Here is a 27,053-nt window from a genome sequence, read left to right as displayed (position 1 = left end):
GGAAGCTGTCCGTACGCCCCGATGCGGAGTATTTACGCTCAATCCCACACTTTTTTACTGAGTACACACAGCGATCACATGACCCACTTAGGCAATTAGGCAACCTCCAGAAAAAGGGATTGTTATCAATTTCAATCAATTAAATGCTCATCTATACTGACCCACATTCCTACTACATTCATGACACACATTAACCCTTACAGCATGTGACCCTAACATACATCTATATACTCTATGTACATTTTGCTTATTTTAAAGATTTTAAACAAGTTACACATATACTTTAGCATGTTAGAAAAAAACACTGACAACTTTGAACTTTAAATAAATATTTATTCACAAACAAGTTTCAAAACAACAAAATTAATTTTCGGCATCAATGATGCGGTCCATTTCCGCCAACATTTGGCGCATCAGGCCTCGCAGTCGAAGGAGGGCCCCACGGCGACCCTCCTCTGCTTGGGCAGGCTCATCTGTGGAGGAAATTCAAATTGAAAAATGACTAATGATATTCATGCATACATTTTACATAGTCAAACCTACTTATTAAACATGCACCGTGACAGGTGTGTGTGTATATATATATATATATATATATATATATATATATATACACACACACACACGCTGCACCAATCACAATTCGGCAAACAAAGTTCAGTGTCTCTTATATGATGGAGCCTGGCAGGGGAGTTACACAACTCTCAGGAATGCTCAGTACATTTGTGCAATCAAGCATGGCTTGCCTGCTGATGGTCTGCTCCAGGAATCATTATCAGAATGCCAGTTAGGGTAAGCTGCAGCACTAACCCACTCCCATGCTCAAAAGCATTACTAAGACCAAATCCACACACAATTATGGTGCAAAACATACATGCAGACCGCAGGGGGTGGTTAGCTAGAGGAGGGCCCAGGGGCACTGACCACTTGTTACTCCAGTCTAAGCCACGCCTGTCCATACTCCATTTATGCCATACTGAATCTAGTTTACAAAGATCATTCACCAGTAAACTCTACTCACCTATATGAGGCTACAGATTGTATGCAAGCAGCAGGGACATGAAACACTTAAGGCCCCCATACACTATAAGATTTATCTGACCTGTAAAATTGCATCTGATTTTCCTTGAACTTCCCCAGCAGCTTCCCAGGAGGCCTACATACAATTTGACACTTGATGTGCCATTTTTTACATCCAATTTGCATCAGATAAATCACTTGTGATTTATCTGACCCAAATTGGATGTGCCATGAGATTTATCTAATGGGATGGCCCTAGGGAGTGGCCTGAACAGTGCTATATAAATTTAATATTGTCTAAAAGGTAAAAACTCATAAAAAATTATCCCCATCCTCCCATTCCCAAGCATAACCAGCCCAGGGCTCATTGAGCAAGTCCTGGTTCTGGAAATATGGTTAAAAAATTATGTAGGAGTTTCCTGTATTTCTAAAACCAGCAGCGGGTTATTAAACTGGTTCTGGGTGCAAAAATATAGGGCACAAAAAGAGTACGGCTCCCCATTATATTTGCAACCAGCATCGGGCTCCAACAGTCAACAATGAAATGCCACAGTCGGGGCACACTTTTTATACAAGGTCCCCATGCCAAAGCATTCTCACTGTGACTGGTAACCCCTGGCCGTGGGTTCCTTGAGGACTGGGGTCCCCCCCAGCACACCCATGGACCAGGTATGTCCCGATGCCCCTGAGAGGTGGGCACTGGTCTGATAGTATTGTGGGTACTTGTGTATTAGCATATAAGAAATGGGTGCATAAATGTGTTGTCCGGTGTGCTGTATTTGTAGTATGACGGGCACCCTCCAAAATATTGTAGTTAGTGGCTGTGTTAATATATATATATATATATATATATATATATATACACACACACACACACACTCTCAGCATAAATAATATCCTCAGACACAGCTGAAAGTAGGCAACGTTTCAATGCCCTGCATGGATGCAGAGACCGGCAGTCCATCTCCCCGAGCAGGCACCATCACACAGTGCCCTCTTGCGCTCACGCACATAGTGTCACCATCACTATCAAGTGGGCATATAATATTCCTTACTAGGCAAAATTTGCCTAGTAAGGAATATTTGATGCCCACCTGATAGTCAATTTTAAAATGCATGTTGTCTTTGTTTATTGTTGTTGTTAGTTGTCATGGTGATAGTGACACTATGCACGAGCGCGGGAGGGCACTGCGTGATGACATCACACGGCGTCTGCTCAGGGAGATGGACCCCCGGTCTCTGCGTCCCTGTCTGCATAATAGTGTATAAAAGGTATGTCATTTCTATATATTTGAGCATTACAAAAAAATGCCAAATAATTGAATTGTTTCCTACATTCAGCGGTCTGAGGATATTATTTATACTGAGAGTGCCACGCTTCCCTCCTGCAGTGTGTGTGTGTGTGTTATATATATATATATATATATATATATATATATATATATATATATATATATATAGTAGTCAGCGGCGGTACAAGCAGCGGCACTCCAAGGATTTAAAAATATGCTTTAATGGTGCTCCGACGTTTCGGGGTTGCGTGAAAGCACATTTTATAATCCTTGGAGTGCCGCTGACTTATATATATATATATATATATATATACATATATATATATATATATATATATATATATATATATACATACATATACATACATATATTGATGAATGCAACTATACAAGGCTATGGCAGTAGGGACTCCGTTTCCTATACTATACTGCGATTACAAAGCACACAGCATAGGGAGTACACAGAAGACTCCCCTACCCCAGTACACCGTATGCACCACAGTGGAACTCCACTCCAGGAGCAGGGGAAAGGGGGGTCGGGCTGCACTGCCCGAGCTGACAGTAAACTCCAGCAGCAGGGGAGGATGGGGCTGTCGGGCTGTGCAACCCGAGCTGACAGTAAACTCCGGCAGAAGGGGAGAGGGCTGCGCTGCCCGGGCTGTTAGTAAACTCCAGCAGCAGGGGAGGGGAGGAGGGGGCTGTCGGGCTGTGCAAACCGAGCTGACAGTAAACTCCGGCAGCAGGGGAGAGGGCTGCGCTGCACGGGCTGTCAGTGAACTCCGGCAGCAGGGGAGAGGGGGGGTCGGGCTGCGCTAGACTGCAGTGCCCGGGCAGACAATTGTTTCCTCTTCCCGTCCACTGCCCGCCTGCCCCTTCCGGTGACGTGTGTTCTACTGGGGGTCCGGGAGCACCAGAACTAGGTACACAGATATATCGGATCTGAAACATCGTGGGTGCTAAAAAGCACCCACGATGTGCCCATGATGGGTCAGATTCCGATATATCTGACGTTCAGCAGGTCCGACGCCCTGATCCGATCTGATGCGCACGGGAACGCGCATCAGATCAGATCAGATGTCAAACACATGCGATTTTCGGCCGATTTCATCCGATTTATCGGCCCAAAGGGCCGAAATCGGATGAAATCGGCCGAAAATCGCATAGTGTATGGGGGCCTTTACATTAGCAAGTCATCCCTTTCTTCCAGGATACAGATTAACTACACAGGTTCAGTGGCACTTAAAATCGATATGAAAGACATCCTCACAACCTGTGTCATTAATATGTGTCCTGGCTGAAAGGGATGGTTTGGCCACCCTATCTAACCCCAAAGTGTGTCTGTTGCTATCCCGTTTGTTTTGTCACTTTATAGTATTGTAAAAATCAATTGAATCACCAGTGCTACATAGCAAATAGTAAATGCCAAACGGATAAATTAATCCTTATGTATACATACCAATTCCGGCCGCCTGGACGACCTCACAGGCCTCCACCTCCTCCTCAGGGGCCTCCAATGCTCCCACCTCGGCCTCGCCTTGGATGACGTCCTCCTCGGGTGGCAGCGCCTCCACAGCCCACCCCTTCTCATCCTCAACTTCTTGGGGCCCCTCCTGCGGCCTCCCTTCCTGCGGCTGGTCCTCCAGGGCCACCGCTGCCTCCTCCTCCTCCATTTCCTGGGCCCCCTCCTCCGGGCTCCCTTCCTGCGGCAGGTCCTCCAGGGCCACCTCTGCCTCCTCCCGGGCCTGTCTTGCGCGATCACGTGCTGTGTATGGGAAAAATAAAAAAGTGGCAATTAGTGGTAATTACTATTAAGCCTTATCAAGCTATAAATGCAAAGGTTAGAAGTACAGATAATTGTACAGGCAAACAGCTCCTTAGTGGCCTTTACAAAACACAGCCTGTAACATGGCAGGTATGCTGTGACACCATTACAGGGTGTCAAACAGGAAGTAGCACTCATATATTGTATGCCATGTTTAACTCATGATCAGGCTGGTGACCTTAGTGGATTAAATAATGTCAGGTAAGCAATCATGTCCAAATCCCCATTTACTGTTGAAATACTCACATCTAGCAATGCTGGCCCTTATTTCTTGCAGCCTCTCTGGCTCCCTGCGCCTGAGGTCGGACCACCGCCGCTCCAGCTGAGCGATGGTCCGCCGCACCTGGGTGCGTGCGAATATATGGCGGCGGGCCACCGCATAGGCATTGCGTTTCTGGCGGTTGGTAATAAAGGGGCCCGCCCGCCCCAGCCTGGTCTCCATAACGGAGACCAGAGTTCTCAGCTCCGCGGGTGAGAATGGGGCTGCTCTCCCATAGGCCGCCATCTTAGCAATGGCACAAATCAAACAATCATGTGCTGTCATTGGTTGATCAGAGTGATATTTGGTATTAACTTTATTGTTCATTTTTACACTAACAGCGTGTATGCGCCAGAACAGACGGCTAACCCATTGCATCGCACACCCATCCTAAACAGACAGTGTAAAATAAGATGGAAACACATTATATATAATCTATACCATCCACCAAACATGGGTAGAAGCACCAGGTGAAATAGTCTGCATCACTAGACACTTACACCTAACTCCACAAGGTTCTAAACAGCTATTTTATAATGAAAGCTATGCAGCAGAAACATAGCAAATAGTGGCAGACCTTTTACAAAAATTAGGCCATGCTGCCATGTGTATACTTACCTTCTACTGGCCCCTACTACAGAGGTGGAATGAAAAGTAGCTAGCATCCAGCCTGAATTTGGAGTGCTTTCACATGTGATTTGGATGCTAGCACTGATTACTTGTGGCTAAGTGGTGGACTGGATTGACATATGGAATGGGTAGTGTCAGTTGTACTACATACCAAACAAGTGCACAGTACAGATGTACATTCAAATATACATTTCATGTGTGACCTCAGTTTTATTTTGTCATTGGTGTTGGAATCTGCATTTAGCTACTAAATCAGACTTACTCAGTTTGCCAGGTTTTTGAGAAATATTTTTCAACACCAAGGGGCGTCCCGTATGCGCCGCACTGTTGACGCTGGCGTACGGAACGCGGCCGTACGGAACGCAGGTTGCAGCTGATTAACGCCAATTACAGAAATAGTATTTAAAGTTGTCCTAGAAAGGCAAACAGTTGTTGCAAACATGGCTGGCTCAGAGTCAGAGGAAGAACAGGTGGTGCAGAATCTCTTGTCCCGCATGGAAGCCAACACCACCTATGTCCCACTCAACCCAGAGCAGCCAGATGGGCCATCAACATCAGGCCAATCAGCAGCTGGCCCATCCTCAGCATCAGCAGAATCATTGGGAACGCAGCAGGTGGCTTCCCAACAGAGTAGCCAGCCCAGCACTTCAAGTACAGCAACCGGTGGCCGTGGCCGTGCCAGTGGCGGTGCCAGTGGCCGTGCCCGTAGTCGGGCAACAGAGGAACCAACCACAAGAAACATGGCATATGAACCGCAGGAGCTTCACATCCTGGTGACCCGGGCACGTGATTTAATAGAGTGCCCAGCGGTAAAGTTGACACACACAAGAAGATGGAAGATCTGGGAGGAGATAACGGCGGAGATTAATGCAGTGGCTCCACAAGTTCGTGAGGCGGAGCACGTTAAGAAGAGGCAAGTACATGTGTGTTACATTTGAGCAGTACAAGTCCAGTAATGTTTACATTCAATATTAGATGGAGTTGGTCAATGGGTGTTCACGTTGCTTGTAGGCACAGACATGTTGGCCATGACATTGAATTGATAGTTATTGGAGGGTGACTGTTGTTGTATCTTCTAAGGGTTGGTTTTAAAAATGAATATAATGTAAGTTTGGTGTCAGTAGGCACATGTTGTATTATGTTTCAGATTGCAATGGGTGCTACAGCAAACATGAGGAGTTACATGTATTAATATGTACACTTTGATTGCAGGTGGCACGACTTCAAAGGCAACCTCAAGAAGAAATTGACCCAGCGGTGGGAACACAGCCACACCTCTGGGGCTGGCCCCATGCCTGGCAAGCTGCAGCTCACCCCCCTGGAAGAGATGGCACAGTGCTGCATTGCAGTGGAGGAGGTCCCGGGGGTGAGCACCATAGACAGCGAGTCCCCAGCGGAAGTGATGGCTTCTACGCTTGAAGGTAATTATTTGCCAGGCCATAAGTAGATGTTTTGAATTTGGCATGGAATGTGTGGTAATTGGTAATTTCTCGTTCAACAGCATCCCCACCGCTTGGTCCAGATTCTCTTGAGGAGGTTGTGGAGTCTGTGCCACCTAGCCCCAGTAGCAGGCCCGTGCAGCAGCAGCCGGAAATGTCCGCGGCTGAATTGTCCACGTGGGGCCGTGTGCTAGACAGTATTGTGCAGCAGGGAGACTCGGCATTCGAGCGGGTGCGTAGGGCCGAGGAGGTGCTGCAGGGTTTGACCACCAGCCAGCAGAGTATTGCTGCGAGCCTGCAGGCTATGAGTGCCAGCCAGCAAGCTATGAGTGACAGCCAGCAAGCTATTGCTGCTAGCCTGCAGGTGCTGGCTGATCAAGCCCTGCGGCAAAATGAACTCCTCCTCCGCCATAATGAACTTATGGTGGAGCTAGTTACCACCAATAGGGTCCTAATGTCACCCGCTTCGGGTGCTTTTCCAACATCATCACTCCCTGCTGCCAGAGGGGGAAGAAGATCCACCCCCTCCCCAGCATGTGCTCCACGTGACCCACCATCTGACTGTGGCCGTGGGCGAGGCCGAAGAGCTGCTGCACGTGGCAAGGAGCCTGCCAGGGGCAAACGTGCCCGCAAATGAACTTGTGTCCCCATTAATCTCCACCGTTATGTCTTCCCAAATCTTCCATTGAGCTGTGTGTGTCAGCATCCTGTGTCAAAATCCGTGCCGAGGGTCACCACATTTGCCCGCGGTTCAAATGTCATGTTTGGTTCCCCTGTTGCCCTATTTCGGCTACCATTACTGTGTGCTGTACTTGAAGTGTTGGTGCTGTACTTTTGTTGTGAAGCCACCTGATGTGTTCCTAATGATTCTGCTGTGGCTATTTATTATATATTATTTACTTTTAGTCATGTTATGGTACCATTTGTTTTGTGATGTTTTTGACATTTTTGGCAAAGTTTCTTTAATAAATGTTATTTGGGCCCCACAAATGTCTGTATTAATTGATACACGCAGAAGTGACATGTGTATTAGTATTATTAATATTAAGTTGTGTTGATTATTTGCTGTGTAAAAGTGTGTGACAAGTGCAGCATGTAATGTTCCCTTTAAGCTGCAATGCTTCCAATTGTAGCAGTGAGAAGCGTGTCATTAACAAGTAATGAGTAAAGTAGGTGATTGTATTGTGTTCAGCTGACATTGGTTGAGGTGCGTCCGTCCTGATTAGGCGTTCCGATTGCCTAGCGCATGACCGAGTGGTGCCCGCAAAGCAATACTAGCCTTTTGGACACCGCACATTTCTACCCTTTTTGTTCGCGTGCATTCGGCGTGCTGTCCGAATGCACGCCTACCCAAATATGTGTACTCCCCCGTGTCCGCCCATGTTTCCGCCCAGTTTAGCCCACTTTGAAACTACGCCCCTGTGTCATTCCGCATGACGCCCATAACACACCCATATTGCCCGAGTGATTGCGGTGCACATTTCTGTACGGTATTAGTGAGAACAAGTACGGAGACCATACGTGGCACATGCGCATAGCGTTCCCCACGCATGCGCAGACGGCTAAAAAACGCGATCCGAAAGAATTCGGGAACGTACGCACCGATCAGAATAAGGGCCTATATATTGTCTGGGAACTGCGCCACCACTTACTGGGTGTGAGGCTGCCGGCGGAGAGTAGACGCACTGGGACTAATAAGAGAAGAGAGAAGATGCTGCAGCGCGGGACCTGCCTGTCAAACCTGGCCTTTCAAATCTTGCGCCCTGATTGGTTGCCCAGACCGCGAGCTCCTATTTGCTTCGGGCGGCGGCGCGAGATTTGAAATGTCAGGACTAAGAGGCAGCAGGTCCCGTGCTTTGGCTATCTCTCCCGGAGATTGAAGTGACCCCCACCAGGCACCCCTCAATGCTCCTGTACTGCCCCCCCCCCAAAAGGAGAGGCTACAGGGAACGGGCAGTGTGGAGTGGCAGGCAAACAGGGGAATCAGCGGTCGTTGATTGGTTGAGAGAGCCGTCTGTTACGGCTCTCAGCCAATCAAGGGTTCCCCCTGTGCCATGTCACTATGTTTTCAAAGCAAGCCCGCTGGCGCCGCTCCACAGACCCCTTTCATTGGTGTGTGGTCATTGACTTTTGCAGCAGAGCAGGATGGGGGACCTGACTCTGCAATGCATCCTGCCCACTAAAAGCTGCAAGGGTGCCATCCCGACTGCCTGATGGATCAAATACAGCGCTCCCGGGCCCCACTGGCTCCTCGTCTGGAGACGCTCACAGGCAAGAGGTGCAAGTGCTGCTTGAAGTTCAAGGTACTGGCTCTGTGGATAATCCTGCACAATTTCCATTTTTTTTTTGCAATATAAAATCACAATGTGTGGCATATGTATAATGGGCATCATGGGTTGTGGCATGTCTGTAATGGTCTATGGTCATCATCTCTGTAGCATATGTATAATGGTGTGTGGCATATTTAATGGACATCTATGTGTGGCATTTGTATAATGAGCAACTCTGTGTGTGGCATATCTATAATGGGCATAATGGTGTGTGGCATATGTTTAATGGGAACAACTGTGTGTGGCATATGTTTAATGGGCATCACAGTGTTTGCTATAACATTTAATGGGCAGTACAATGTTTGTTATAACGTGTAATGGGCAACATTACATGTGGTATACAATGTAATGGGTATACGACCTTTTATCGGCATTACGGTGAATTTTTTTTGCTGCGCACCTTCGGTGCGCACAGTTCATGTTGTCCCTACTTTATAAAAATGTCAGTCCTGGCATAAGGAGTAATTAGCGTAATGGGCATCACAGTGTGTGGCATAACATGTAATGGGCATTATGGCATGTGGTATACTATGTAATGAGTGTGTGACATGTAATCGGCATTATGTTGAAAATTTGGTACTTGTGAGTTATCTGGACGCCCGATTTTTTGATTGTATGCCTTAAGTTAAGGCATACAATCAGATGCGATGCGATGCGATATCGCATCGCATCGCATCGCATCGCATGCGACCATCGGATGCGATGACCCGATTTTTCCATAGGAATCAATGTTAAAATGATTCCTATGGAAAAAGGGGTCCTTTTCATACCCCTACTATCCAAGTGGGCATGGAGTTGGATATAAACCTGTGGCGAGCGTAGCGAGCCACCGAGCCCGAAGCGTGGCGAGCGAAGCGAGCCCCGCGAGGGGACGGTATTCCGTGTCCCCTCGCGGGGCTCGCTACGCTCGCCACAGGTTTATATCCAACTCCATGCCCACTTGGATAGTAGGGGTATGAAAAGGACCCCTTTTTCCCATTGAATTCCATGTTAAAATGGACTCAGTCCATTTTAACATTGATTCCTATGGAAAAATCGGGTCATCGCATCGCATCGCATCCGATGGTCGCATGCGATGCGATGCGATGTGCCCGATCCGACCCGATTTAGAAATCGGGCGTCCGGATAACTCACAAGTACCGAAAATTTTTGGTGCGCACGGTCTATATTGTTCTTCCTTTACAAAATACGTTTTCAGTCCTGGCATATCGTGTAATGGGCATTGCAATGTATAGCGTAACATGTAATGGGCATTATGGCATGTGGTATACTATGTAATGGGTGTATGATGTGTAATCAGCATTACAGTGCCTGTGTTGTCCCTATCTTAGAATTTTTTTTAGTCCTGGCATAACAAGTAATAAGCATAATGTGTAATGGGCATCATGGTGTGTGGCAAAACATGTAATGGGCATTATGGCATGTGGTATACTATGGCATTTTGTATACTATGTAATGGGTGTGTGACGTGTAATCGGCATTATGTTGAAATTTTTTGGCGCACTGTCTATATTGTTCATCCTTTACAAAAAAACTTTTTCAGTCCTGGCATATCATGTAATGGGCATTGCAGTGTATGGCGTAACATGTAATGGGCATTGCGGTGTGTGGCATAACGTGTAATGGGCATTACTGTGTATGATGTAACATGTAACTGGCATTATGGTATGCAAAATCAAGAATGAAATTGAAGCAAAGGTTTAAAAAAAAAATCAACATTAGGTGGGTCAAAGGGTGGAGCTGGGGGCGTGATGGGGGCGGGGAAGTGGGTGGACTGTGGGTGTGTCAAGGTGCGGGCCACTGTCCGGGAATCTCTCAACAAAAAGGTGGTAACCCTAGAGGGAGGGGGGAGCCGCCGGGACCTGAAGCTCATCGCCGGGTCAACGCAAAAGACAGCTCTTAACGCAAGATCTGTATTTTGTGATAATTATCGCATATGTTACAGCATATCCAATAATTATGTTTGCGGTAGCCGGCAATGGGCGGCGCTAAGGGGGCGCGTATGTTAGGGCACCCACCATAACACGGTAATTAGGGGCTAAATCGGGGTTAGCCACAAATATTAAGTATCCCTGGAATGTATCAGTGTGAGAAGTGTGATGTGAAAAGTAAATATAAACGTATCAGTGAGAGAGACCATGAGCTGCCATATACTGTACCACACATGCAATGGAGCAGCAGCCACTTTCGTTTTACGTCTCAGACGTCGTCTTTACCCCATATACAAAGCAAAAACAATAACGAGGAAAAGCCACCACGCCGCCGCGTTATTATTACCTGTGGCTTTCCCAAAACAAAGATGCCGGCGATGTAGCCGCTGCGTAAGCAGCTACAGCCCAATCACCCTGTGTGCGGCGGCGGTGATACGTCATGGCACGGAAGTCCCGCAGCGACAGCCTGAGTGCAGCCGAAGTGGAGCAGTCAGTGTACGCAGCAGGTATGGCAGAGAGTGCGGGCAGGGTGCAGTGACGTCGTGTGGGGTGCTAGTTTATGCTCAATGCCCTGTGTACGTGAATGTAATCCGTATTCATATCACATATCTGTTCCTATGCAGCGTACTGTCTGTATACAGTGATAGGAGCCCATCTCTCTGGCCTGGAGAGAAGTCAGAGTACAAATTACTCAGTTACTGTTTACAATGGTTGATAAACATGTGTAAGTGATGATTATTATTGCACTCTATGTAAATGGGTTTCGTGGTTAGCCATTACATTGGTAAGTTTATGGGGTCTAGTTATGGTTAAAGCGGGTATGGGTAAAATCCGGAATCGGATAAGACACCGGAATGCCGGACTGGACATCAAACTCTGCATTCCGGAGCTTGTAGTATCCGGTCCGGGGGTGTCCTGTCCGGGGGTGCTCCATCTGATGAGGCTGCTCTCGCTCCTGTCACCTGAGAGAGGAGAGGGGGGAGAATACAGCCTCACCGCATGGTCCGGGGGTGTAATAAAAACTGGAACGGTCCAGACCACACAGGGAGGCTGTAATCTCCCCTTCCCCATGTCCCTGGTGTGAGCAATCACAGGCATCCCCCCCGGACAAGACACCACCCGCATGGGACACCCCTCGGACCAGACACTATAAGCTCCGGAATGCAGAGTTTGATGTCTGTTCCGGTGTCTTATCCGGGTCCGGTTTTTACTTTGTCCCGGTTAAAACTGGACCCGGATAAAACCCCAGAACGCCGGACCGGACATCAAACTCTGCATTCCAGAGCTTGTAGTGTCCGTTCGGGGGGTGTCTTGTCCAGGGGGATGTATGTGATAGTTTTCACCAGGGACATGTGGAAGGGGAGATTAGCCTCCCTGTGTGTGTGTGTGTGTGTGTGTGTGTGTGTGTGTGTATTTTTTTTTTTTTGCTACATGCCAAGACCATACAGTCTCCCTCCTCCTCTCCCTGGTGACAGCTGTCAGCACCCCCTGACTGGACACTACAAGTTCCGGAATGCAATGCAGATGTCCGGCATTCTGGGGTCTTGTCCGGGTCCGTTTTTTACCTATACCATAAATTATACTCTTCCTTTACTCCACTCCAAATATTTATTTATTTAAAGTTTCTTATATAGCGCAGCAGGTTCCGTTGCGCTTTACAATAGTAGACATATTAACAGTCTGTATTATTGCAATTTGAAATGTTTTTTTTGAGCCTATTTTTCAATTTATATTCGCTTAGCGATTTAGGGTAGGCGATTTCCCATGAACTTCCCGGAGTCTATACTTTTTTCTAGACCAGGCATTCCCAACCACGGTCCTCAAGGTACACCAACAGTGCAGGTTTTGTAGATATCCAGGCTTGAGCACAGGTGACTTAATTAGTATCTGAGGGATTCTGATTAAACTATCTGTGCTGAAGCCTGGATATCACTAAAATCTGCACTGTCGGTGTGCCTTGAGGACCGTGGTTGGGAATGCCTGTTCTAGACTATCTAGAGCGCTCAGAAATTATGCACAAATCGATTGGTGTGTACACCCCATAGCTATGCGTAGGCCCGCACGTCCCTATTGTCGGCTCAGATCTTGTTGCATGCAGACACAATCTAGTTAGGTTACTTAGCAAGGTTTTTTTTTCTTTTGCTTCGCAGAAAAGGCTAGCACACATCAGTATGTGTATAGGTGATCAAGACTCCGAGAAGTTCAAGGAAAATCCCCTACACTAAATCGCAAAGCACAAATCACAATGTGATTTGATTTGAATTTTGATACATTTGTGTGGCAAACCATTTCTTATTGCCACAAATAGCAGTGATAAAAAGTTAACAATATTTGGGTCTAAACCCAGCCATTAATCAATATGCTCAGTCTGGTGCTTCTCTACATAGAGGGACTGCAAAAGAAACATTTAGGGCATCCCCCTAATATAGGAAGCGGTTTTGATAACCCCTTTCGCCATCAAACATACCAATGGAAAGCAGGAAGATGATAGAGTAGGGCAGTGTATTTCAACCACTGTGCCGTGGCACACTAGTGTGCCTTGAGCTGCTCCCAAGTGTGCCTCCAGATCTAGAGATGCCCAAACCAGTTTACAGCCACCACCAGTTCAGCTGTTATTTACTGGACTCCTCTTTTCATGTAAAGGGCCAATGTATTTTATTTGTGTTACCTGTTGGGACCAGTGTGATTGTTTTTTATTTGGGGGGCAATAGGTTTGGTTTTTCCTGTGGGGGCAAATGTGTTTTGCCCTGTGGGGATCGCATGGTGTGTGCCTTGGCAATTTTAAAATCTTATTTCGTGTGCCGCAAGGTAAAAAGGTTGAAAATCACTGGAGTAGGGTATCGAGATGGTTGTCAGACAATGGGCAGTATTCAATGCCTTTTTGCGATCTGTGACAGCGAGTAGTGCTTACTGCTCGCTGTCACATCTTGTAGGTCAGTATATAACGGACTGTTATGGCACACGCCGTTTCCACCTTGCTGGGTTTTTACAGCGATGTGGAAAGGGCATCCGTGGCCGCTAAATAAATGGTCTCTCTGCATTAGCTGCAAAACCTCTTACAGTGAAGGGAGTCCCCCGGAACGTTGAATAGGGTGAGCGGCCGGCGCGGGAGTTAAATGGGAGAGGGTTGCTTGTTTTCAGCGATCCTCGACATTAAACCCCCTCGTCGGCCGCAACATCTAGATTGACACAAGCAGAATGGTCAACACGTTTACTTTTTCACAGGACACCATGCTTTGGCAATTAAAATCTGTTTATTTCACACTTTTGCTAAAGAATCCACTTACTATTAAAATAAATATTGTCTGTAAACTGTGCTTACAGCCATAATATTAATAGAGACCTGATCATAGGCATAGTGTGGAGCAGTTTAATATGGGAAAGTAAAACAAATGCTCAAATATGGAAAATGAAAATGAAAGCAAGGACTGCTACTAACACGCCCTCTACATTTTTCTGTGTGGTGTTTTTTTTACAAAAATGCAGAATGGTGGGGACAGTATACAGTGCAAACATACCAGGTTGTAAACTATCATCTGCATTATATCAAGCATATACAGTAGTAAAAAAAAAAAAAGAGCACTAAGGTGTCTAAAAAGAAACCATCTAAATTAATGTAAATATAAAAATTGCCAGTTTTTGTTTTATTTCAGAAACTTTTCAGCAGGGTCCAGTTGTAGTGAGGCTTTGTGCAATATACTCAGGGGACCAAATATCATGTTGTTTAGCTCTGTGTTGATTATTAAACGGGTTATATATTCCAGGGCATGTTGACATTTTGATTGTGTCTACATTTTTGATGTTTATATAGTTTATTCATGTCAACATTTTGATTATCTGCATAATCTCCCTGTTGACGTTACTGTGTCTACATTACGATTGTCTATATTTGGAATATCTAAATATTATACTGCACCACAGCCACCTACACATCTGCCCCAATGACTGCCTAAATACCTGCTGATGCGGCAGTCTGTCAGTGACATAAGCCACTGTACTAGTCTGTGTTGCTGTATATGTCTTGCTACTCCTGGGTCAGGACCGGAAGATGGCCAATCATGGATACAAACATGCAGATGTGAGCAATACAGCATGTCTTTCAGATAGATCAGATAGAGTTATGGCATATAATTGAATCCCACCAATAGTGTCCAAGGGGGAGTACATATAGTCTTGCATTTATATCTATTGCCTCCTCTAAATAGTTTAGGTTAGGGGTTCCCAATCTTGGTGCACAAGTTACCCTAAAAGTCCAGGTTTTAAGGCTGTACAACACTGATTCACAGTTGTTACTTCTGGCTATGGCTAAGGTCATGCATTCCACACATTAGCATGTACTGGAGCACAGGAGATGTTCAGTTCCAGGCTGACGATGAACCAATGTGTTCCATGTTTTACAATGCTTGTGACTTCTCTCACAGAGGATACATGCATCTACCTTTCTGTGATCTGATGAGCTGGCTATTAGATGATGGTAATCGGTTTATATAACATAGAGTATGATGGTTTTTGATGTATCTAAAAGGGTCTATTCATGTCTATACTACTACTTTCAGTATATACATTACTACAGCACCAGGAGGAAGTTGATAGGTGGACTATACAGCCCACACTGCTATAAAAAGGGATTCCTGGGCCATCAGTGTGTATGGGGTTTATGGTGTAATACAGTGTTTCTTCCTGCTGATTCTTCATAAAGATCCTTAAGGGTTCAAAACATTCAATGTATTTTGCATCAACAAAAGGGGGCATGTCTCTGTGCAGTGCTGGCTCCTACACTGTGACTGATGCTGGGTGCTGCAGTTATTGTTACAGTGCAGCACATGGCTCCTGGCACTGTTCCAGAGTCAGCACTTTGGTGGATGACACCATGGTGTGGGGCTTGCACCTCCTTTGTGACACCACTGGGGAGGACCTGTACACTTACAGTTCTATTATGATCAGTTGGTCTTTATGGTGCGCCACACAGACAGTACTTTTTTTATATAATTATAAAAAGGGACTGTCCTGAGAATTATGACATTTGACCAATAGGAAGAAAATAAAACACACATTTATTGCCCCCCATAGAAGACATAGGCTTCATTATGGTCACGTAACTGTGGGTGCTGTTGCACAGCAGAACTTGTTGTAGAAGAGAGGAACTCCTATTCCCTTGCTTGCCCTCTGCTGCTGTACACAACAACCTCACTCACTGCATTGAACGCTATGGCCAGGACAGCATGCAGTTGTGTAATATGATTTCTTGCCAGCGTGTCCTTGTTTATAAATCACTGCCCATGCCACACCTACACCACCTTGCAGAATATAGTGCTGCCCTGGCCAGAACTTATCACTGGCTTCATAAGACACAGTCTGCCAGTGGCTGGCGGTTGCCACCAAGCCCGACAGTCATTGGTCACCTAATGGGGTATCCACTCTGCTGTTACTGCCCTTGAGCCAGTGCTGTCAATATACATCCCTAGGCTGATTATGAGCATGGTGCATACTGCCTACTTGCCATACTTGACAAAAATCCATAATAAGGTCGAAGACTCCTGGTCCTTGTCACAAAGTTAAATAGTAGCCCAAAGGAACCAATCACCTTCTAACAGAATTTCAAATACTGTGCTAGTTGCATTATAGATAGAAGCTGATTGGTTGCTTTTGACATGTTCTCTACTTTATCTATTTCCGGAGCTTGATAACCTCTCCCCAAGAGTGATGTACTATATATACACTATGTTTCTCGCTGTTATACAGCTGTTGTAGAGAACCAGCAAGACCATAGAGTACTGGTGTGTACACATGGTGTGATTTGGCAGCCAAAGGAACCTGACTGGGTGCTGACATTAACTGGCATGGAGGGAGGGAGGGAGGGACTGTGTGGGACATTAACATACACGGGCGGTGGGTCCCTCGTTCCAACATCGTAGAAATGGACTGTGCTGCACAGTCTATTTGTACTTTCGACATCAATTTTCAGGGGATACCTGCAAATAGTATTATCCGCATGTATGTAAGGAGATGTCTTTTACTGAATGTTCGTTTCTAACATAGGTTTTCTCTTTCAATGGTCCTGGTGACACAGCTCAACATTGGGATGTAGGAGGGTCCGCAGGAGCCAGGCACCTATCCTAAAGCTTTTGGAGGGTAGGCTCCTCCCTTCTGCATCCCAGACTCTTCAGTTCGTGTTAGGTGCCCACTGGAGTCGGTGCTATTCTAAAGGGCTGCCGGAGCAGCCGAAGGATTAGAGTTAGTAGGGGTTTTTTATTATTTTATTAACTTTTACACTAGCTAGGTAGGCACAGTGTGAGGATTCTCATTAGTGAATCCTCACACTGCTAGCACAGCAGGAGCTGACAGAAGCGCGTCCTGTCAGCTCGCTGTGCACAGGGGAGACGCTGTCTGGCCTCCCTGTGCAGCGCTTACAGCTTCTTGTAAGAAGCTGCCTGGGCTCCGGAGCGCTCTGAAACCGGCTTCACGCTAGGTGGGGATCATGGGGGACAGGCGCTCCGTGATGGCAGCGGCCATTTTCTGCGGAGCTTACACACTGAGCTCCTATATGAGAGGACAGCAGTGTGTTACAGGCATGTTCCAAGTGGTCCCCAGCTGAGGGGGAGATACTGGAACTAGGAGATCCTGCAATGGGAGCAGCTGTGTGGGGGTGGTTGGCGCCAAAAGTCACAGACCCCGCAGCAGCAGGGACTTGGTCTCTTCCCTCACTCTGTTTTGGCGCCATTCGGAACGCTTGCAGCGGAGCTGAGCTGGCTGACAGATCCTGACAGAGTGATTGGATTTCCTGGGCATCGTTTTCCCCATTCTGAAGACTACAGACAGCTAAGTGACTGAGTACATTGGCTCTGTGTAAATGCCTGTACATTTTGCGCTGTGACTGTGTTATTTGTGAACATCATGTCTGTGCATCAGTCTGTGGTTTTGGGGGAGGGAGCCCCGGATACATTGAGCGCTTGCAGTGTTTGTACACTGAAATTTGTCCCTGAGCAGATGGCCAAGGGGGGCTTGTGTATTGCTTGCGCTGCTGTGAACCCCAGAGGGTAGAGCAATTGGAACCTGCGTGGGCTAGTGCCCTGGGCAGGTCTGTGAATGCTTTAGTGCAATTGCTGGACAGACAGAGTGATGTCTTGGTAGATTCTCAGAGACCTATGTCATCATCTCAGCAGTCCTCGGGCTCCTTGCCTCTGACCCAGGCAGATCCTGGTTTTCTTCAGGTCAAGAAATGCAGGATACTGCTAAGGGGATTAACAGGTTTAGTGAATTGCTAGACAAGATTGATGTTGATGCTGTGGGGACCCCTAAAAGGTCTTATTCAGTGCCTTTAATGGTTGATGATGAGGATGGAGCATATGCAGACATTCCCTGGGAGCAGGGTGATGATTCTGAGGATTCCTCAGCCGCAGGGGTGGAGGATTTGATTGAATTTGTCTGTGGAAGATAAAACTCCTGCAAAAGGTGTGTTTAAACAGCAACGTAAGGAAGCTGTTACCTTCCCTGCAGATGAAGGTTTACAGGATTTATTGGAAGGGTAAAGGATAAAAGGCTGCAAATGCCAAAGAGATTTCTCAGTTTATAACCCATGCCTGAGGCTCATGCAGATCTCTGGGAGAAAGTTCCAGTGGTAGATGCTTCTGTGGCACGTTTGTCAAAAGCCACTGTGCTACCAGTGCAAGGGGGAGCAGCTTTTAGGGACCCCGTAGACAAAAAGCTGGAGGGTAACCTCAAGGCAATATTTGAAGGGGTGGGATACACCCTACGTCCTCTGATTGCTTCAGTCTGGGTCTCTAAGGCCATGATAGTGTGGGCCAAGGAATTGTGCACTATTTTACACGCTGACCCTTGTGTGTTATTGCTTGCGGAGAAGCTTAAAGCAGCTGCAGAGTATGTACTGGAGGCTGAGGAGGAAGCTCTCAAAATGGATGCCAAAGTTTCCACAGTGTCTGTCAATGCCAGGAGAGTGCTCTGGCTTAAGGCTTGGGAGGCAGATAACGAGTCTAAAAAGGCCTTAGAGGCATTAGCTTTTAAAGGAAAGCTGTTATTTGGTTCTGAACTGGAAGAGATTATTAAGCAGGCCACTGGTGGCAAAAGTACTTTCCTGCCAGCCCCTACAGCCAAGCAGACATCAAGGTTTTCTGCTTTCAGGCCATCCTTTCGGCCCTCCCCTAGAGGAGGTGCATCCTTTCGAGGGCAGTCTTTTAGGGGAAGTTTCAGTCCTCCAGGGGCAAGACCCCAAAGTCTAAATTTGGTTCCTTTCATAAGAAACCAAACACCAAAGGAGAGGACAAACGCTCTGCATGACTGTCAGGGGTTTTGCCCGGCGGTGGTCAAGGTGGGGGGACGTCTGACACTGTTCAGAGACGCATGGGCACTGTTAGACCGGGATTCTTGGGTGTTAGAAATTATATCCCAGGGTTACAGAATTCCCTTCAAAGGTCTTCCGCCGAGAAGATTCATTCCCACACCACTACCAAAGGAGGCTCGGCTCCGTACGGCTCTCAAGGGAGCGGCTCACTCTCTTTTAGAGAAGGGTGTGGTAGTCCCGGTCCCCAGAGCGGAGTGGAAAAAAGGCTTTTATTCCACTCTGTTTTTGGTGCCCAAACCAGACGGGTCTTTCAGACCGATCCTAAACTTAAAGTCATTGAATATCCATTTGTGGGTAGACCATTTCAAAATGGATTCTCTACGGTCAGTGCTGCTAAGCCTGGATCAGGGAGAATTTTTGGTGTCCATGGATGTCCAGGACGCATACCTTCATGTTCCCATCCACCCAGAACATCAGGCTCTGTTGAGGTTTGCGATAGGAGACCTGCATTTGCAATTCCAGGCGTTGCCCTTCGGTCTGGCTACAGCGCCAAGGGTATTCACCAAAATAATGTCAGAAATGGCGGCAGTGCTTCGACTGAGGGGAATCACGGTGATTCCATATTTGGATGACCTGCTGTTCAAAGCAGAGTCGGAGGAAAAGTTAGAGTCACTTGGCAGAAGCCATCGGGTTTTTGCAGGCTCACGGCTGGCTTTTAAATTTACAAAAGTCTCAGTTGGGGCCGTCACAGAGACTTCAATTCCTGGGAGTTGTTCTGGATACCCACCTACATCGGGTATTTCTACCAGAGGCAAAGGCCAGGGATCTGGCTGCCTTGGTCCAAGAGATCCTCGGGTCTCTTAGCACATCAGTATGGAGGTGCCTCAAACTGCTGGGGAAGATGGTGGCGTCTTTCGAGACGTTACAGTTCGCCAGGTTCCACTCTCGAGTGTTCCAGTGGAACATTCTGACAGCCTGGTCAGGAAATACTCAGACCATGAAGTCAGAACAAATAGTGTTATCTCCAGAAACTCGATCCTTCCTGAAATGGTGGACGGAGGTGGATTCCCTTCAGTGGGGTCGGTCCCTACAGTCCTGGAACTGGCTGGTAGTCACTACCGACGCCAGCCTCAGGGGCTGGGGGGCAGTAGTCTTGGAACTGCGTCTGCAGGGCTTGTGGACTTCGGAGGAGTCTGCCTTACCGATCAACATCTTGGAACTGAGAGCTGTGTGGAAGGTGATTTCTCTGGCGGGAGAAAGATTGCAAGGGCTCCCTTTAAGGATTCAGACCGACAACGCCACAGCTGTGGCATATCTGAATCACCATGGAGGCACACGCAGCAAACTGGCTATGTGGGAGGTGTCCCGGATCTTCTGCTGGGCGGAACAGAATGTTCCAGCGTTATCAGCGATATTCATACCAGGAGTGGAGAATATAGAGGCCGACTTCCTGAGCAGGGAGGAGCTGATGGAAGGAGAATGGAGCCTGAACCCACAAGTGTTTCATCAGATTACACTGAAATGGGGAACCCCGGAGGTGGACCTGATGGCATCCAGGTTCAACCATCAGGTACCCAGGTTCTATGCCAGGACGAGGGATACAATGGCAGAAGCAGTGGATGCTATGACCATCCCCTGGGAGGGGAATCTTCTTTATGTTTTTCCGCCAGTTCCAATGCTGGCAAGAGTTTTGAAAAAGATACAGGCCCAGGCAATCCCGGTGATTTTAGTGGCCCCAGATTGGCCAAGGAGGTCCTGGTACTCGAGGCTTCAGAGATTGTCTGTGGACTCGTGGCGTCTACCTCTGAGGTCAGACCTTCTAAACCAAGGACCGTTCAACCATCTGGATTCAGCTCGGTTAAATTTGACGGCTTGGCTGTTGAAACCGCCATCTTGAAGAACAAAGGGTTCTCAGAGGCTGTGGTTAACACTATGATTAAAGCTAGAAAGTCAGTGTCTTCTGCAAATTATTATAGGGTCTGGAAGACCTATATTCGGTGGTGTGAGAGGCAGAAGTCTCACACATCACGTTTTAGATTGGCTAAATTGCTGGAGTTTTTGCAGGATGGCTTTTCCTCTGGGTTAAGCCTTCAGTCACTCAAAGTGCAGATCTCGGCCTTGTCAATTTATTTCCAAAGAAGGATTGCATTATTACCGGAAGTACAGACCTTCCTTCAGGGGGTGTACTGATTGAAACCTCCCTACAAGCAACCAGTAGCGCCATGGGATTTATCTCTGGTTCTGGAGTGTCTTCAAAAGGCACCTTTTGAGCCGTTAAGGTCGGCTGACCTTAAATTCCTTACATGGAAACTGGTATTTTTGTTGGCAGTGGCGTCAGCAAAAAGAGTATCGGAGTTGGGAGCATTGTCATGCATGTCTCCCTTCCTTATATTTCATGATGATAGGGCTGTCCTTCGGACAGTACCCCAATTTTTACCAAAAGTAGTCTCTGCGTTTCATCTGAATCAGGAGATAGTTCTGCCTGTGTTTCAACCCCCAGAGGGTTCAAGGAAAAGGGACAAATTGAGGAATTTGGATGTTGTGCGCGCCTTGCGCATTTATGTGGACAGAGTAAAGAGTGTCAGGAAGACTGATACTTTGTTAGTTTTGTATGATGTACACAAAATTGGTTGGCCTGCATCTAAGCAGACCATTGCTAGGTGGTTGCGTTCTGTAATTGCTTTTGCATATACTAAAGTTGGTAGGCCTGTGCCGGCCAGGATTAATGCGCATACCACCAGGTCAGTCGCCACCTCTTGGGTGGTTCGACATGGGGCAACAGCTGAGCAGGTTTGCAGGGCTGCCACTTGGTCATCTGTTCATACTTTTGCCAAATTCTATAGGTTCCATGAGTTCGCGTCGGAGGACGCATCATTCGGGCGAGCAGTGATGAGAGCTGCAGACCTGAGCGTACCCACCCAAAGGACCGGCTCTGGAACGTCCCAATGTTGAGCTGTGTCACCAGGACCATTGAAAGAGAAAAATGGATTTTTGTAAGAACTTACCGTTCGAATCCCTTTCTCTGATATGGTCCTGGTGACACAGCGATCCCTCCCTTACGCTCAGTAAGTATGCCAAGTTCATGATGTTTCATGTTATATATGGTTGAGAAGTTAATTTTGAAATTGTGCATATAATATGTGCAGGCGTTTGTACTGAGTTAATGTATTCCAGTGGCTTTGAAAGATTGAACTGAAGAGTCTGGGATGCAGAAGGGAGGAGCCTACCCTCCAAAAGCTTTAGGATAGGTGCCTGGCTCCTGCGGACCCTCCTATGTCCCAATGTTGAGCTGTGTCACCAGGACCATATCAGAGAAAGGGATTCGAATGGTAAGTTCTTACAAAAATCCCTTTTTTATGGTGTTTGTGGTGCGGTCAGATATAACCATCTCCGGAATGTGAAGTGGACGGCACATGTCATATTCATTCTAGCACCCTGCACCTTTCAAAATCTGTACAGTTCCTCTTTCCTGTCTGGCATGTGGCGGTCTGCTGTGGTGTTTCTAGCAGTCTGATCTGTATCTCAATACAGACTAGACTATACCAATGTAGTCTGGTCTGTACTAGGTGGTGTTAATGCATCCTTCAATGCAGTTTTGGGTGCTAATGTCATGCACAGATTTCATTGCAAATGTGATTATTGATAAATAGGCCCTACATACAGGGCGATTTCAGGCATTTTCTAAGTGATCTGACTAGAAAATGCCCCTACATTGCTCTGTGTGTAGGGGCCATAGCGATGCGTGGCCCCGTATGTCCTTATCACCCGGTGATTAATATCCTGCATGCAGGATAAATCTAGTGAGATCACCGGTCAGGGGGCCAGATGTATCAAGCTTCAGAAAGTGATAAATTGGAGAGAGATAAATAGCCAACCAATCATCTCCTACCTGTCATACTACAGGCCTGGTTTGAAAAAATACAGGTAGGAGCTGATTGGCTGGCTGTCTATAACTCAATTTTATCACTTTTTCAAGCTTGATACATCTGGCCTAGGGCCTGTGTTCTCACCAGAGAACACAGGCTCTGACACATCACTGTGCTGAGCGATCTGAGTGATCTACATTGCTTAGATCGCTCAGCCGTGTCACCCGATGTGTAGGCCCCATTAGCCTTATTCACTGTCATCATTGTGAGACTGTTAGAAATGATTTACAATTACACACCGATATCTTGAAATTGTTGGAACACACATGGATTTTTGTTTTTTGTTCCTGCATCACAGAATGGCTAGCAAAATAATATGGTGTCTGGTGACCTTCGCTGATAAATGTGCAGCCATAACTCTTTTCTGCTTATCTATTTCAGCTTGATAACAGGCCTTCCTGACAAGGCAAGATGCAGAGCACAGCAAATTATCTATGGCTGCTTTCAGATATTCTGGGGCAGGGAGCAACGGCAAATGTGTTTCGTGGGCGCAATAAGGTGAGGTTGCAGAATCCAGACTTGTAATTAATGTGCATGTACTTATTATATTATTATACTTATGGTCAATAAGTCATGTATGAAACTTCATATAATTATATTTAAGGACATAAACACACACAGCTGGATACATGTGACTACTGAAAAGGAAGAATCGTTTACAAATTAGAAAAAGAAAACACTGGCTATACTCAGTCTAGGAACTACTATAATATTGTAAATCATGATATGTTAAAGACATGGGTATTTTTCATAAATACAGTAAATAAAAAAAAAAAATGCATATACCAAAGTATGTTTGAAAATGTATGTTAGAATGTTCAATTAAGGTGCACTAAGGGAATAATGTAGAGTTAAAGTTTTTTTTGTGTAAAATAATAAGACCACATATATGAGGTATGGCTATGAAATAACAAGATGTACTTGTAAAAAATAAACCATACTGTGAGTTAACATTTAGTGGGGAACACTGACCTTTGATTATCCTAAAATGGTTTCACATCTCTCGCAGTTTGCTCTTACAGAGCATTCAAAGAATGTGTTTTTGCTGTGTGGCATAAAATTGCCTAGTTCAAAAGTAGAGAAGCACGGTAACTTACCTTTCTTTTTTTGGGTTAAAGTGAGAATAAAGCCCATCTAATCTTTCTGTATGCATTGCTAACCAAGGCTTACTGGGAAGATTTTATGTCAAGTGCACATTTTGTTTGATTGGCACAATAGATTATGTAGGGAACCCTGAGGATAAATGAAATGTAGAAATTTGTTTGAATTGACTGTCTAGGACTCAAGGTGATAACAAAAATGGGGAACAAAATAAACTTTTAAGCATGTTTTTGCTGGTTCCAAGGCTTCTCGCAGCTGACAAGAATTTGTACAGACAATTTGAAACAAATTCAAGCATTTTTATATTCTGTATGATTCTATATGATGCCAATAAATCGTGCACAGTCAAAATCCCACAGTGGGTATGCACCTTAAAGTGCCTAGAATTCGGCCTGAGCAGCCCATGGTGTTGTGTGTTTCCAAATTATTCAGTGAAAAAACAATGATTAAACATAAATAGAAATGACCTGTTTTAACTACTGATGGCAATTATAATAAAGCTAAAAACTACATCTTAAATGTGAAGAAGGATGTATATTTTGCATAACAATTCTAAACCTTATTTCGGGAGTAAATTGACTACAGACACACTTTGACACACTTTCTTATGGGAAAAGAACCAGTGGGCGCCTTCTGTACATTAAAACAATTTATTACACAAATGGCACAAAAAAACAATAATTTGCATGCATGCAAAACCACAATTTAAAAAATATATTAAAAAGCCATTTCACTACATATGCATAGTGGTGTAACTAATAGTTACCAGTTCCTGGTTGGGCAGGTAAGTCGCTGAGTGTGGACAGATGTTTCAGTCTCGTAACACACAGTGGTACTGTGGGCAATAATTTGTAAATCCTTCCAGGTGGAATTGAGGTTTACAGAATAGATCCCATTCTCACTGCCAGATGCACTGTGACAGGTATGGCAAAAGGTGTCAGTTCCTTATTAGTACTCGGCTCTGTCTCCTGCAATCAGTGGGACATGCACAAGATTGCCTGGTGTGTGCGCTGGGCAAAAATACCTTGCGATGTTGAGCGCTTCTCCAGGCGCTATGCCGGCCAACAAGCCGACTCTGGGCTGCGGTGAGCGGATCTCCGCAAGGGGCTTCATTGCGCTCCCCACGCTGTGCAGTCGGGATTCCGATGACTGTCGGAATCCTGACTGTCAGAGTATTATACCACTCCCCTTTAAATCTAGATCACTTTCTAGGGCTTATCTAGACTTTTTTCCTATTTTTGGGGATTTATGAAAATTTACAATAAGGGCAGGAAGACAGCTCCTGTTTCTGTCTGAGTGTATTTAGGGAGCTGCCAGCTTTTTGAGGCTTATATCAGGATTCCCAGGTGTAGAGACCACTGCCCCTGGGGTACAGCTAAAGCCGCATGCAACTAGCTTTCCTGTATCAACACTGCCACAATACAGGGAGAAGCCCGGTAGTTACAAAGGCAGTAAATTTAGGTGGCACAGTGCAAGGCTATGAGAAAAGTAGCTCCTGGCAGTCTTTTGCGCCAAGCAGCCCCTGTGCTTTCTGTAAACAGAAAAAGCACACGCAGCAGCTATTTTACATAAAAACAATGCTGTTGCTGCTGATAGCACTGTATAGCAGTGTTGACGCCCTGCACCCAGCCTGAAACATGACTTGATTGTTACTGTTTTGGCTAGGTGATTGGAGAGGAAGAGAGAGGTTGTATAGCAGTTAGAAGTATTGATAAATCAGGCTCAATGCGTTTCCCTGGATACACTCAGGCTTCCACAGGAGCAAAAATGAGGAAGCTGGAGTTTATCCGGGGAAACGCGTATGAGCCAGATTTATCAATGCTCCTAACTGGCATCGCCATCCACTGAATTATTACTGAGGATCATTTCAACTCTGACTGGACACCGCATGTGGGATATTGGCATCCGTTCCTAATTCCCCAGCCTTTAGAGTCATCTCCAATTGAAAGATTCCAGAGAACCCTGGTAATATTAAAGGCACTCTAGAAATAAGCGTATCCCTTGTATCCTCTCTAAACGGAAGATTTCACATCTCCCATCTCCTCTGCCATTTTCAAACATCTCAGCAATACTCTTTTCCTGTGGATTGGTAATATCAATATTGGTTCAGTTGGAATATACATGCTTTCTTTTTAAACTCATCTCAGCTGACTTAACCTACGTCAGTTTTTTTATATGCACACTGTGATATCTTTTTAAATAATCTATTTGTTTAAATGATATATTTAGTCATTAAAATATTTGATATTTTAATACCCTCTTGCATTTTATTTTCAGCCAGCGCTGGCACATTATATTAATTTCTCTTTTTTGTATATATTGGGGAGTGACTACCCCGTGCCAGCTGATGCTAATTGCGCAACACACAATCTCTCAATAATATTCTGGGCCTGGGTACTAGGGTCAAGAGACTATATGTTTGAGTTTTATATGCATGTGAGCAGTGTTCCCTCTAAGCTGTGCGCGCATGCGCGCGCACACAACTTGACGATCGTGCGCACAGACATTACAACAGAGCGCACAAAGCAGCAGTGGTACCTTTTTGCAGTTGTGGACTCAATTAATGTGTGTTTCACCCAATTGTGTGCTATGTTTTAATGTTTAATTTCATTTTGAAGTAAAGTTAACACAAATGCTGAACGTCATTTTCCAGTTCTATATAAGTGATGCACAAAATTTTTAATTTCCTTCCAAAGTTGCACAGCCAAAATCTTTTGCCGCACACAGCCTTCGTAAATGTAGAGGGAACATTGCATGTGAGGCCAACCTCTATTTCACAGTGTGTATATGATCCAGCTTACTAAAGTGTGTTTTTTATCCTAGAAAACTGGAGACTTGTATGCTGTCAAAGTTTTTAACAACTTGAGCTTCCTACGTCCGGCAGATGTTCAAACAAGGGAATTTGAAGTCCTAAAAAAACTTAATCACAAAAATATTGTGAAACTTTTTGCAATTGAGGAAGAGGTAAAATGTGATTTTAGTATTGGTACCCTGTCATAAAGTA

The 27,053-nt window shown here is 45.8% G+C and overlaps 2 protein-coding genes across 3 annotated transcripts in view; one reads left to right on the top strand and one right to left on the bottom strand.

Annotated features, from left to right (window-relative positions):
* Positions 1–319: 319 nt before the first annotated feature.
* Positions 320–11,221, bottom strand: LOC146074435 (uncharacterized). 2 transcript variants are annotated; one of them, XM_083182472.1, is made up of 3 exons: positions 10,952–11,221; positions 3,769–4,074; positions 320–473 (listed from the first exon to the last, which is right to left on the bottom strand). In XM_083182472.1, the coding sequence occupies exons 1-3, from the start codon at positions 10,956–10,958 to the stop codon at positions 364–366; spliced, it is 423 nt and encodes a 140-aa protein (XP_083038598.1). In that variant the 5' UTR covers positions 10,959–11,221; the 3' UTR covers positions 320–363. The 2 variants fall into 2 exon arrangements, with proteins under 2 accessions (XP_083038598.1, XP_083038599.1); XM_083182473.1 differs by having other exon boundaries at positions 322–473; positions 11,070–11,221.
* TBK1 (TANK binding kinase 1) overlaps positions 11,072–27,053 on the top strand; it is a 56,385-nt gene continuing 40,403 nt past the window's right edge. The window contains exons 1-3 of the mRNA XM_083182471.1: positions 11,072–11,229; positions 23,330–23,446; positions 26,873–27,013. Of these exons, the coding sequence (XP_083038597.1) occupies positions 23,360–23,446; positions 26,873–27,013 (228 nt within the window). The 5' untranslated portion in view covers positions 11,072–11,229; positions 23,330–23,359. The remainder of the gene's footprint in view (positions 11,230–23,329; positions 23,447–26,872; positions 27,014–27,053) is intronic.

This window comes from Crinia signifera, chromosome 4, assembly GCF_055691185.1.
Source record: "Crinia signifera chromosome 4, ASM5569118v1, whole genome shotgun sequence".
Classification (NCBI taxonomy): Eukaryota; Metazoa; Chordata; class Amphibia; order Anura; family Myobatrachidae; genus Crinia; species Crinia signifera.
This window is presented reverse-complemented; position numbering and strand designations above follow the sequence as displayed.

Excerpts from the sequence above, each read along its gene's own strand:
- LOC146074435 (XM_083182472.1), bottom strand. Across the intron at positions 474-3,768 it reads CGTCCAGGCGGCCGGAATTG|ATGAGCCTGCCCAAGCAGAG; the intron begins GTATGTATACAT and ends TTTCCTCCACAG.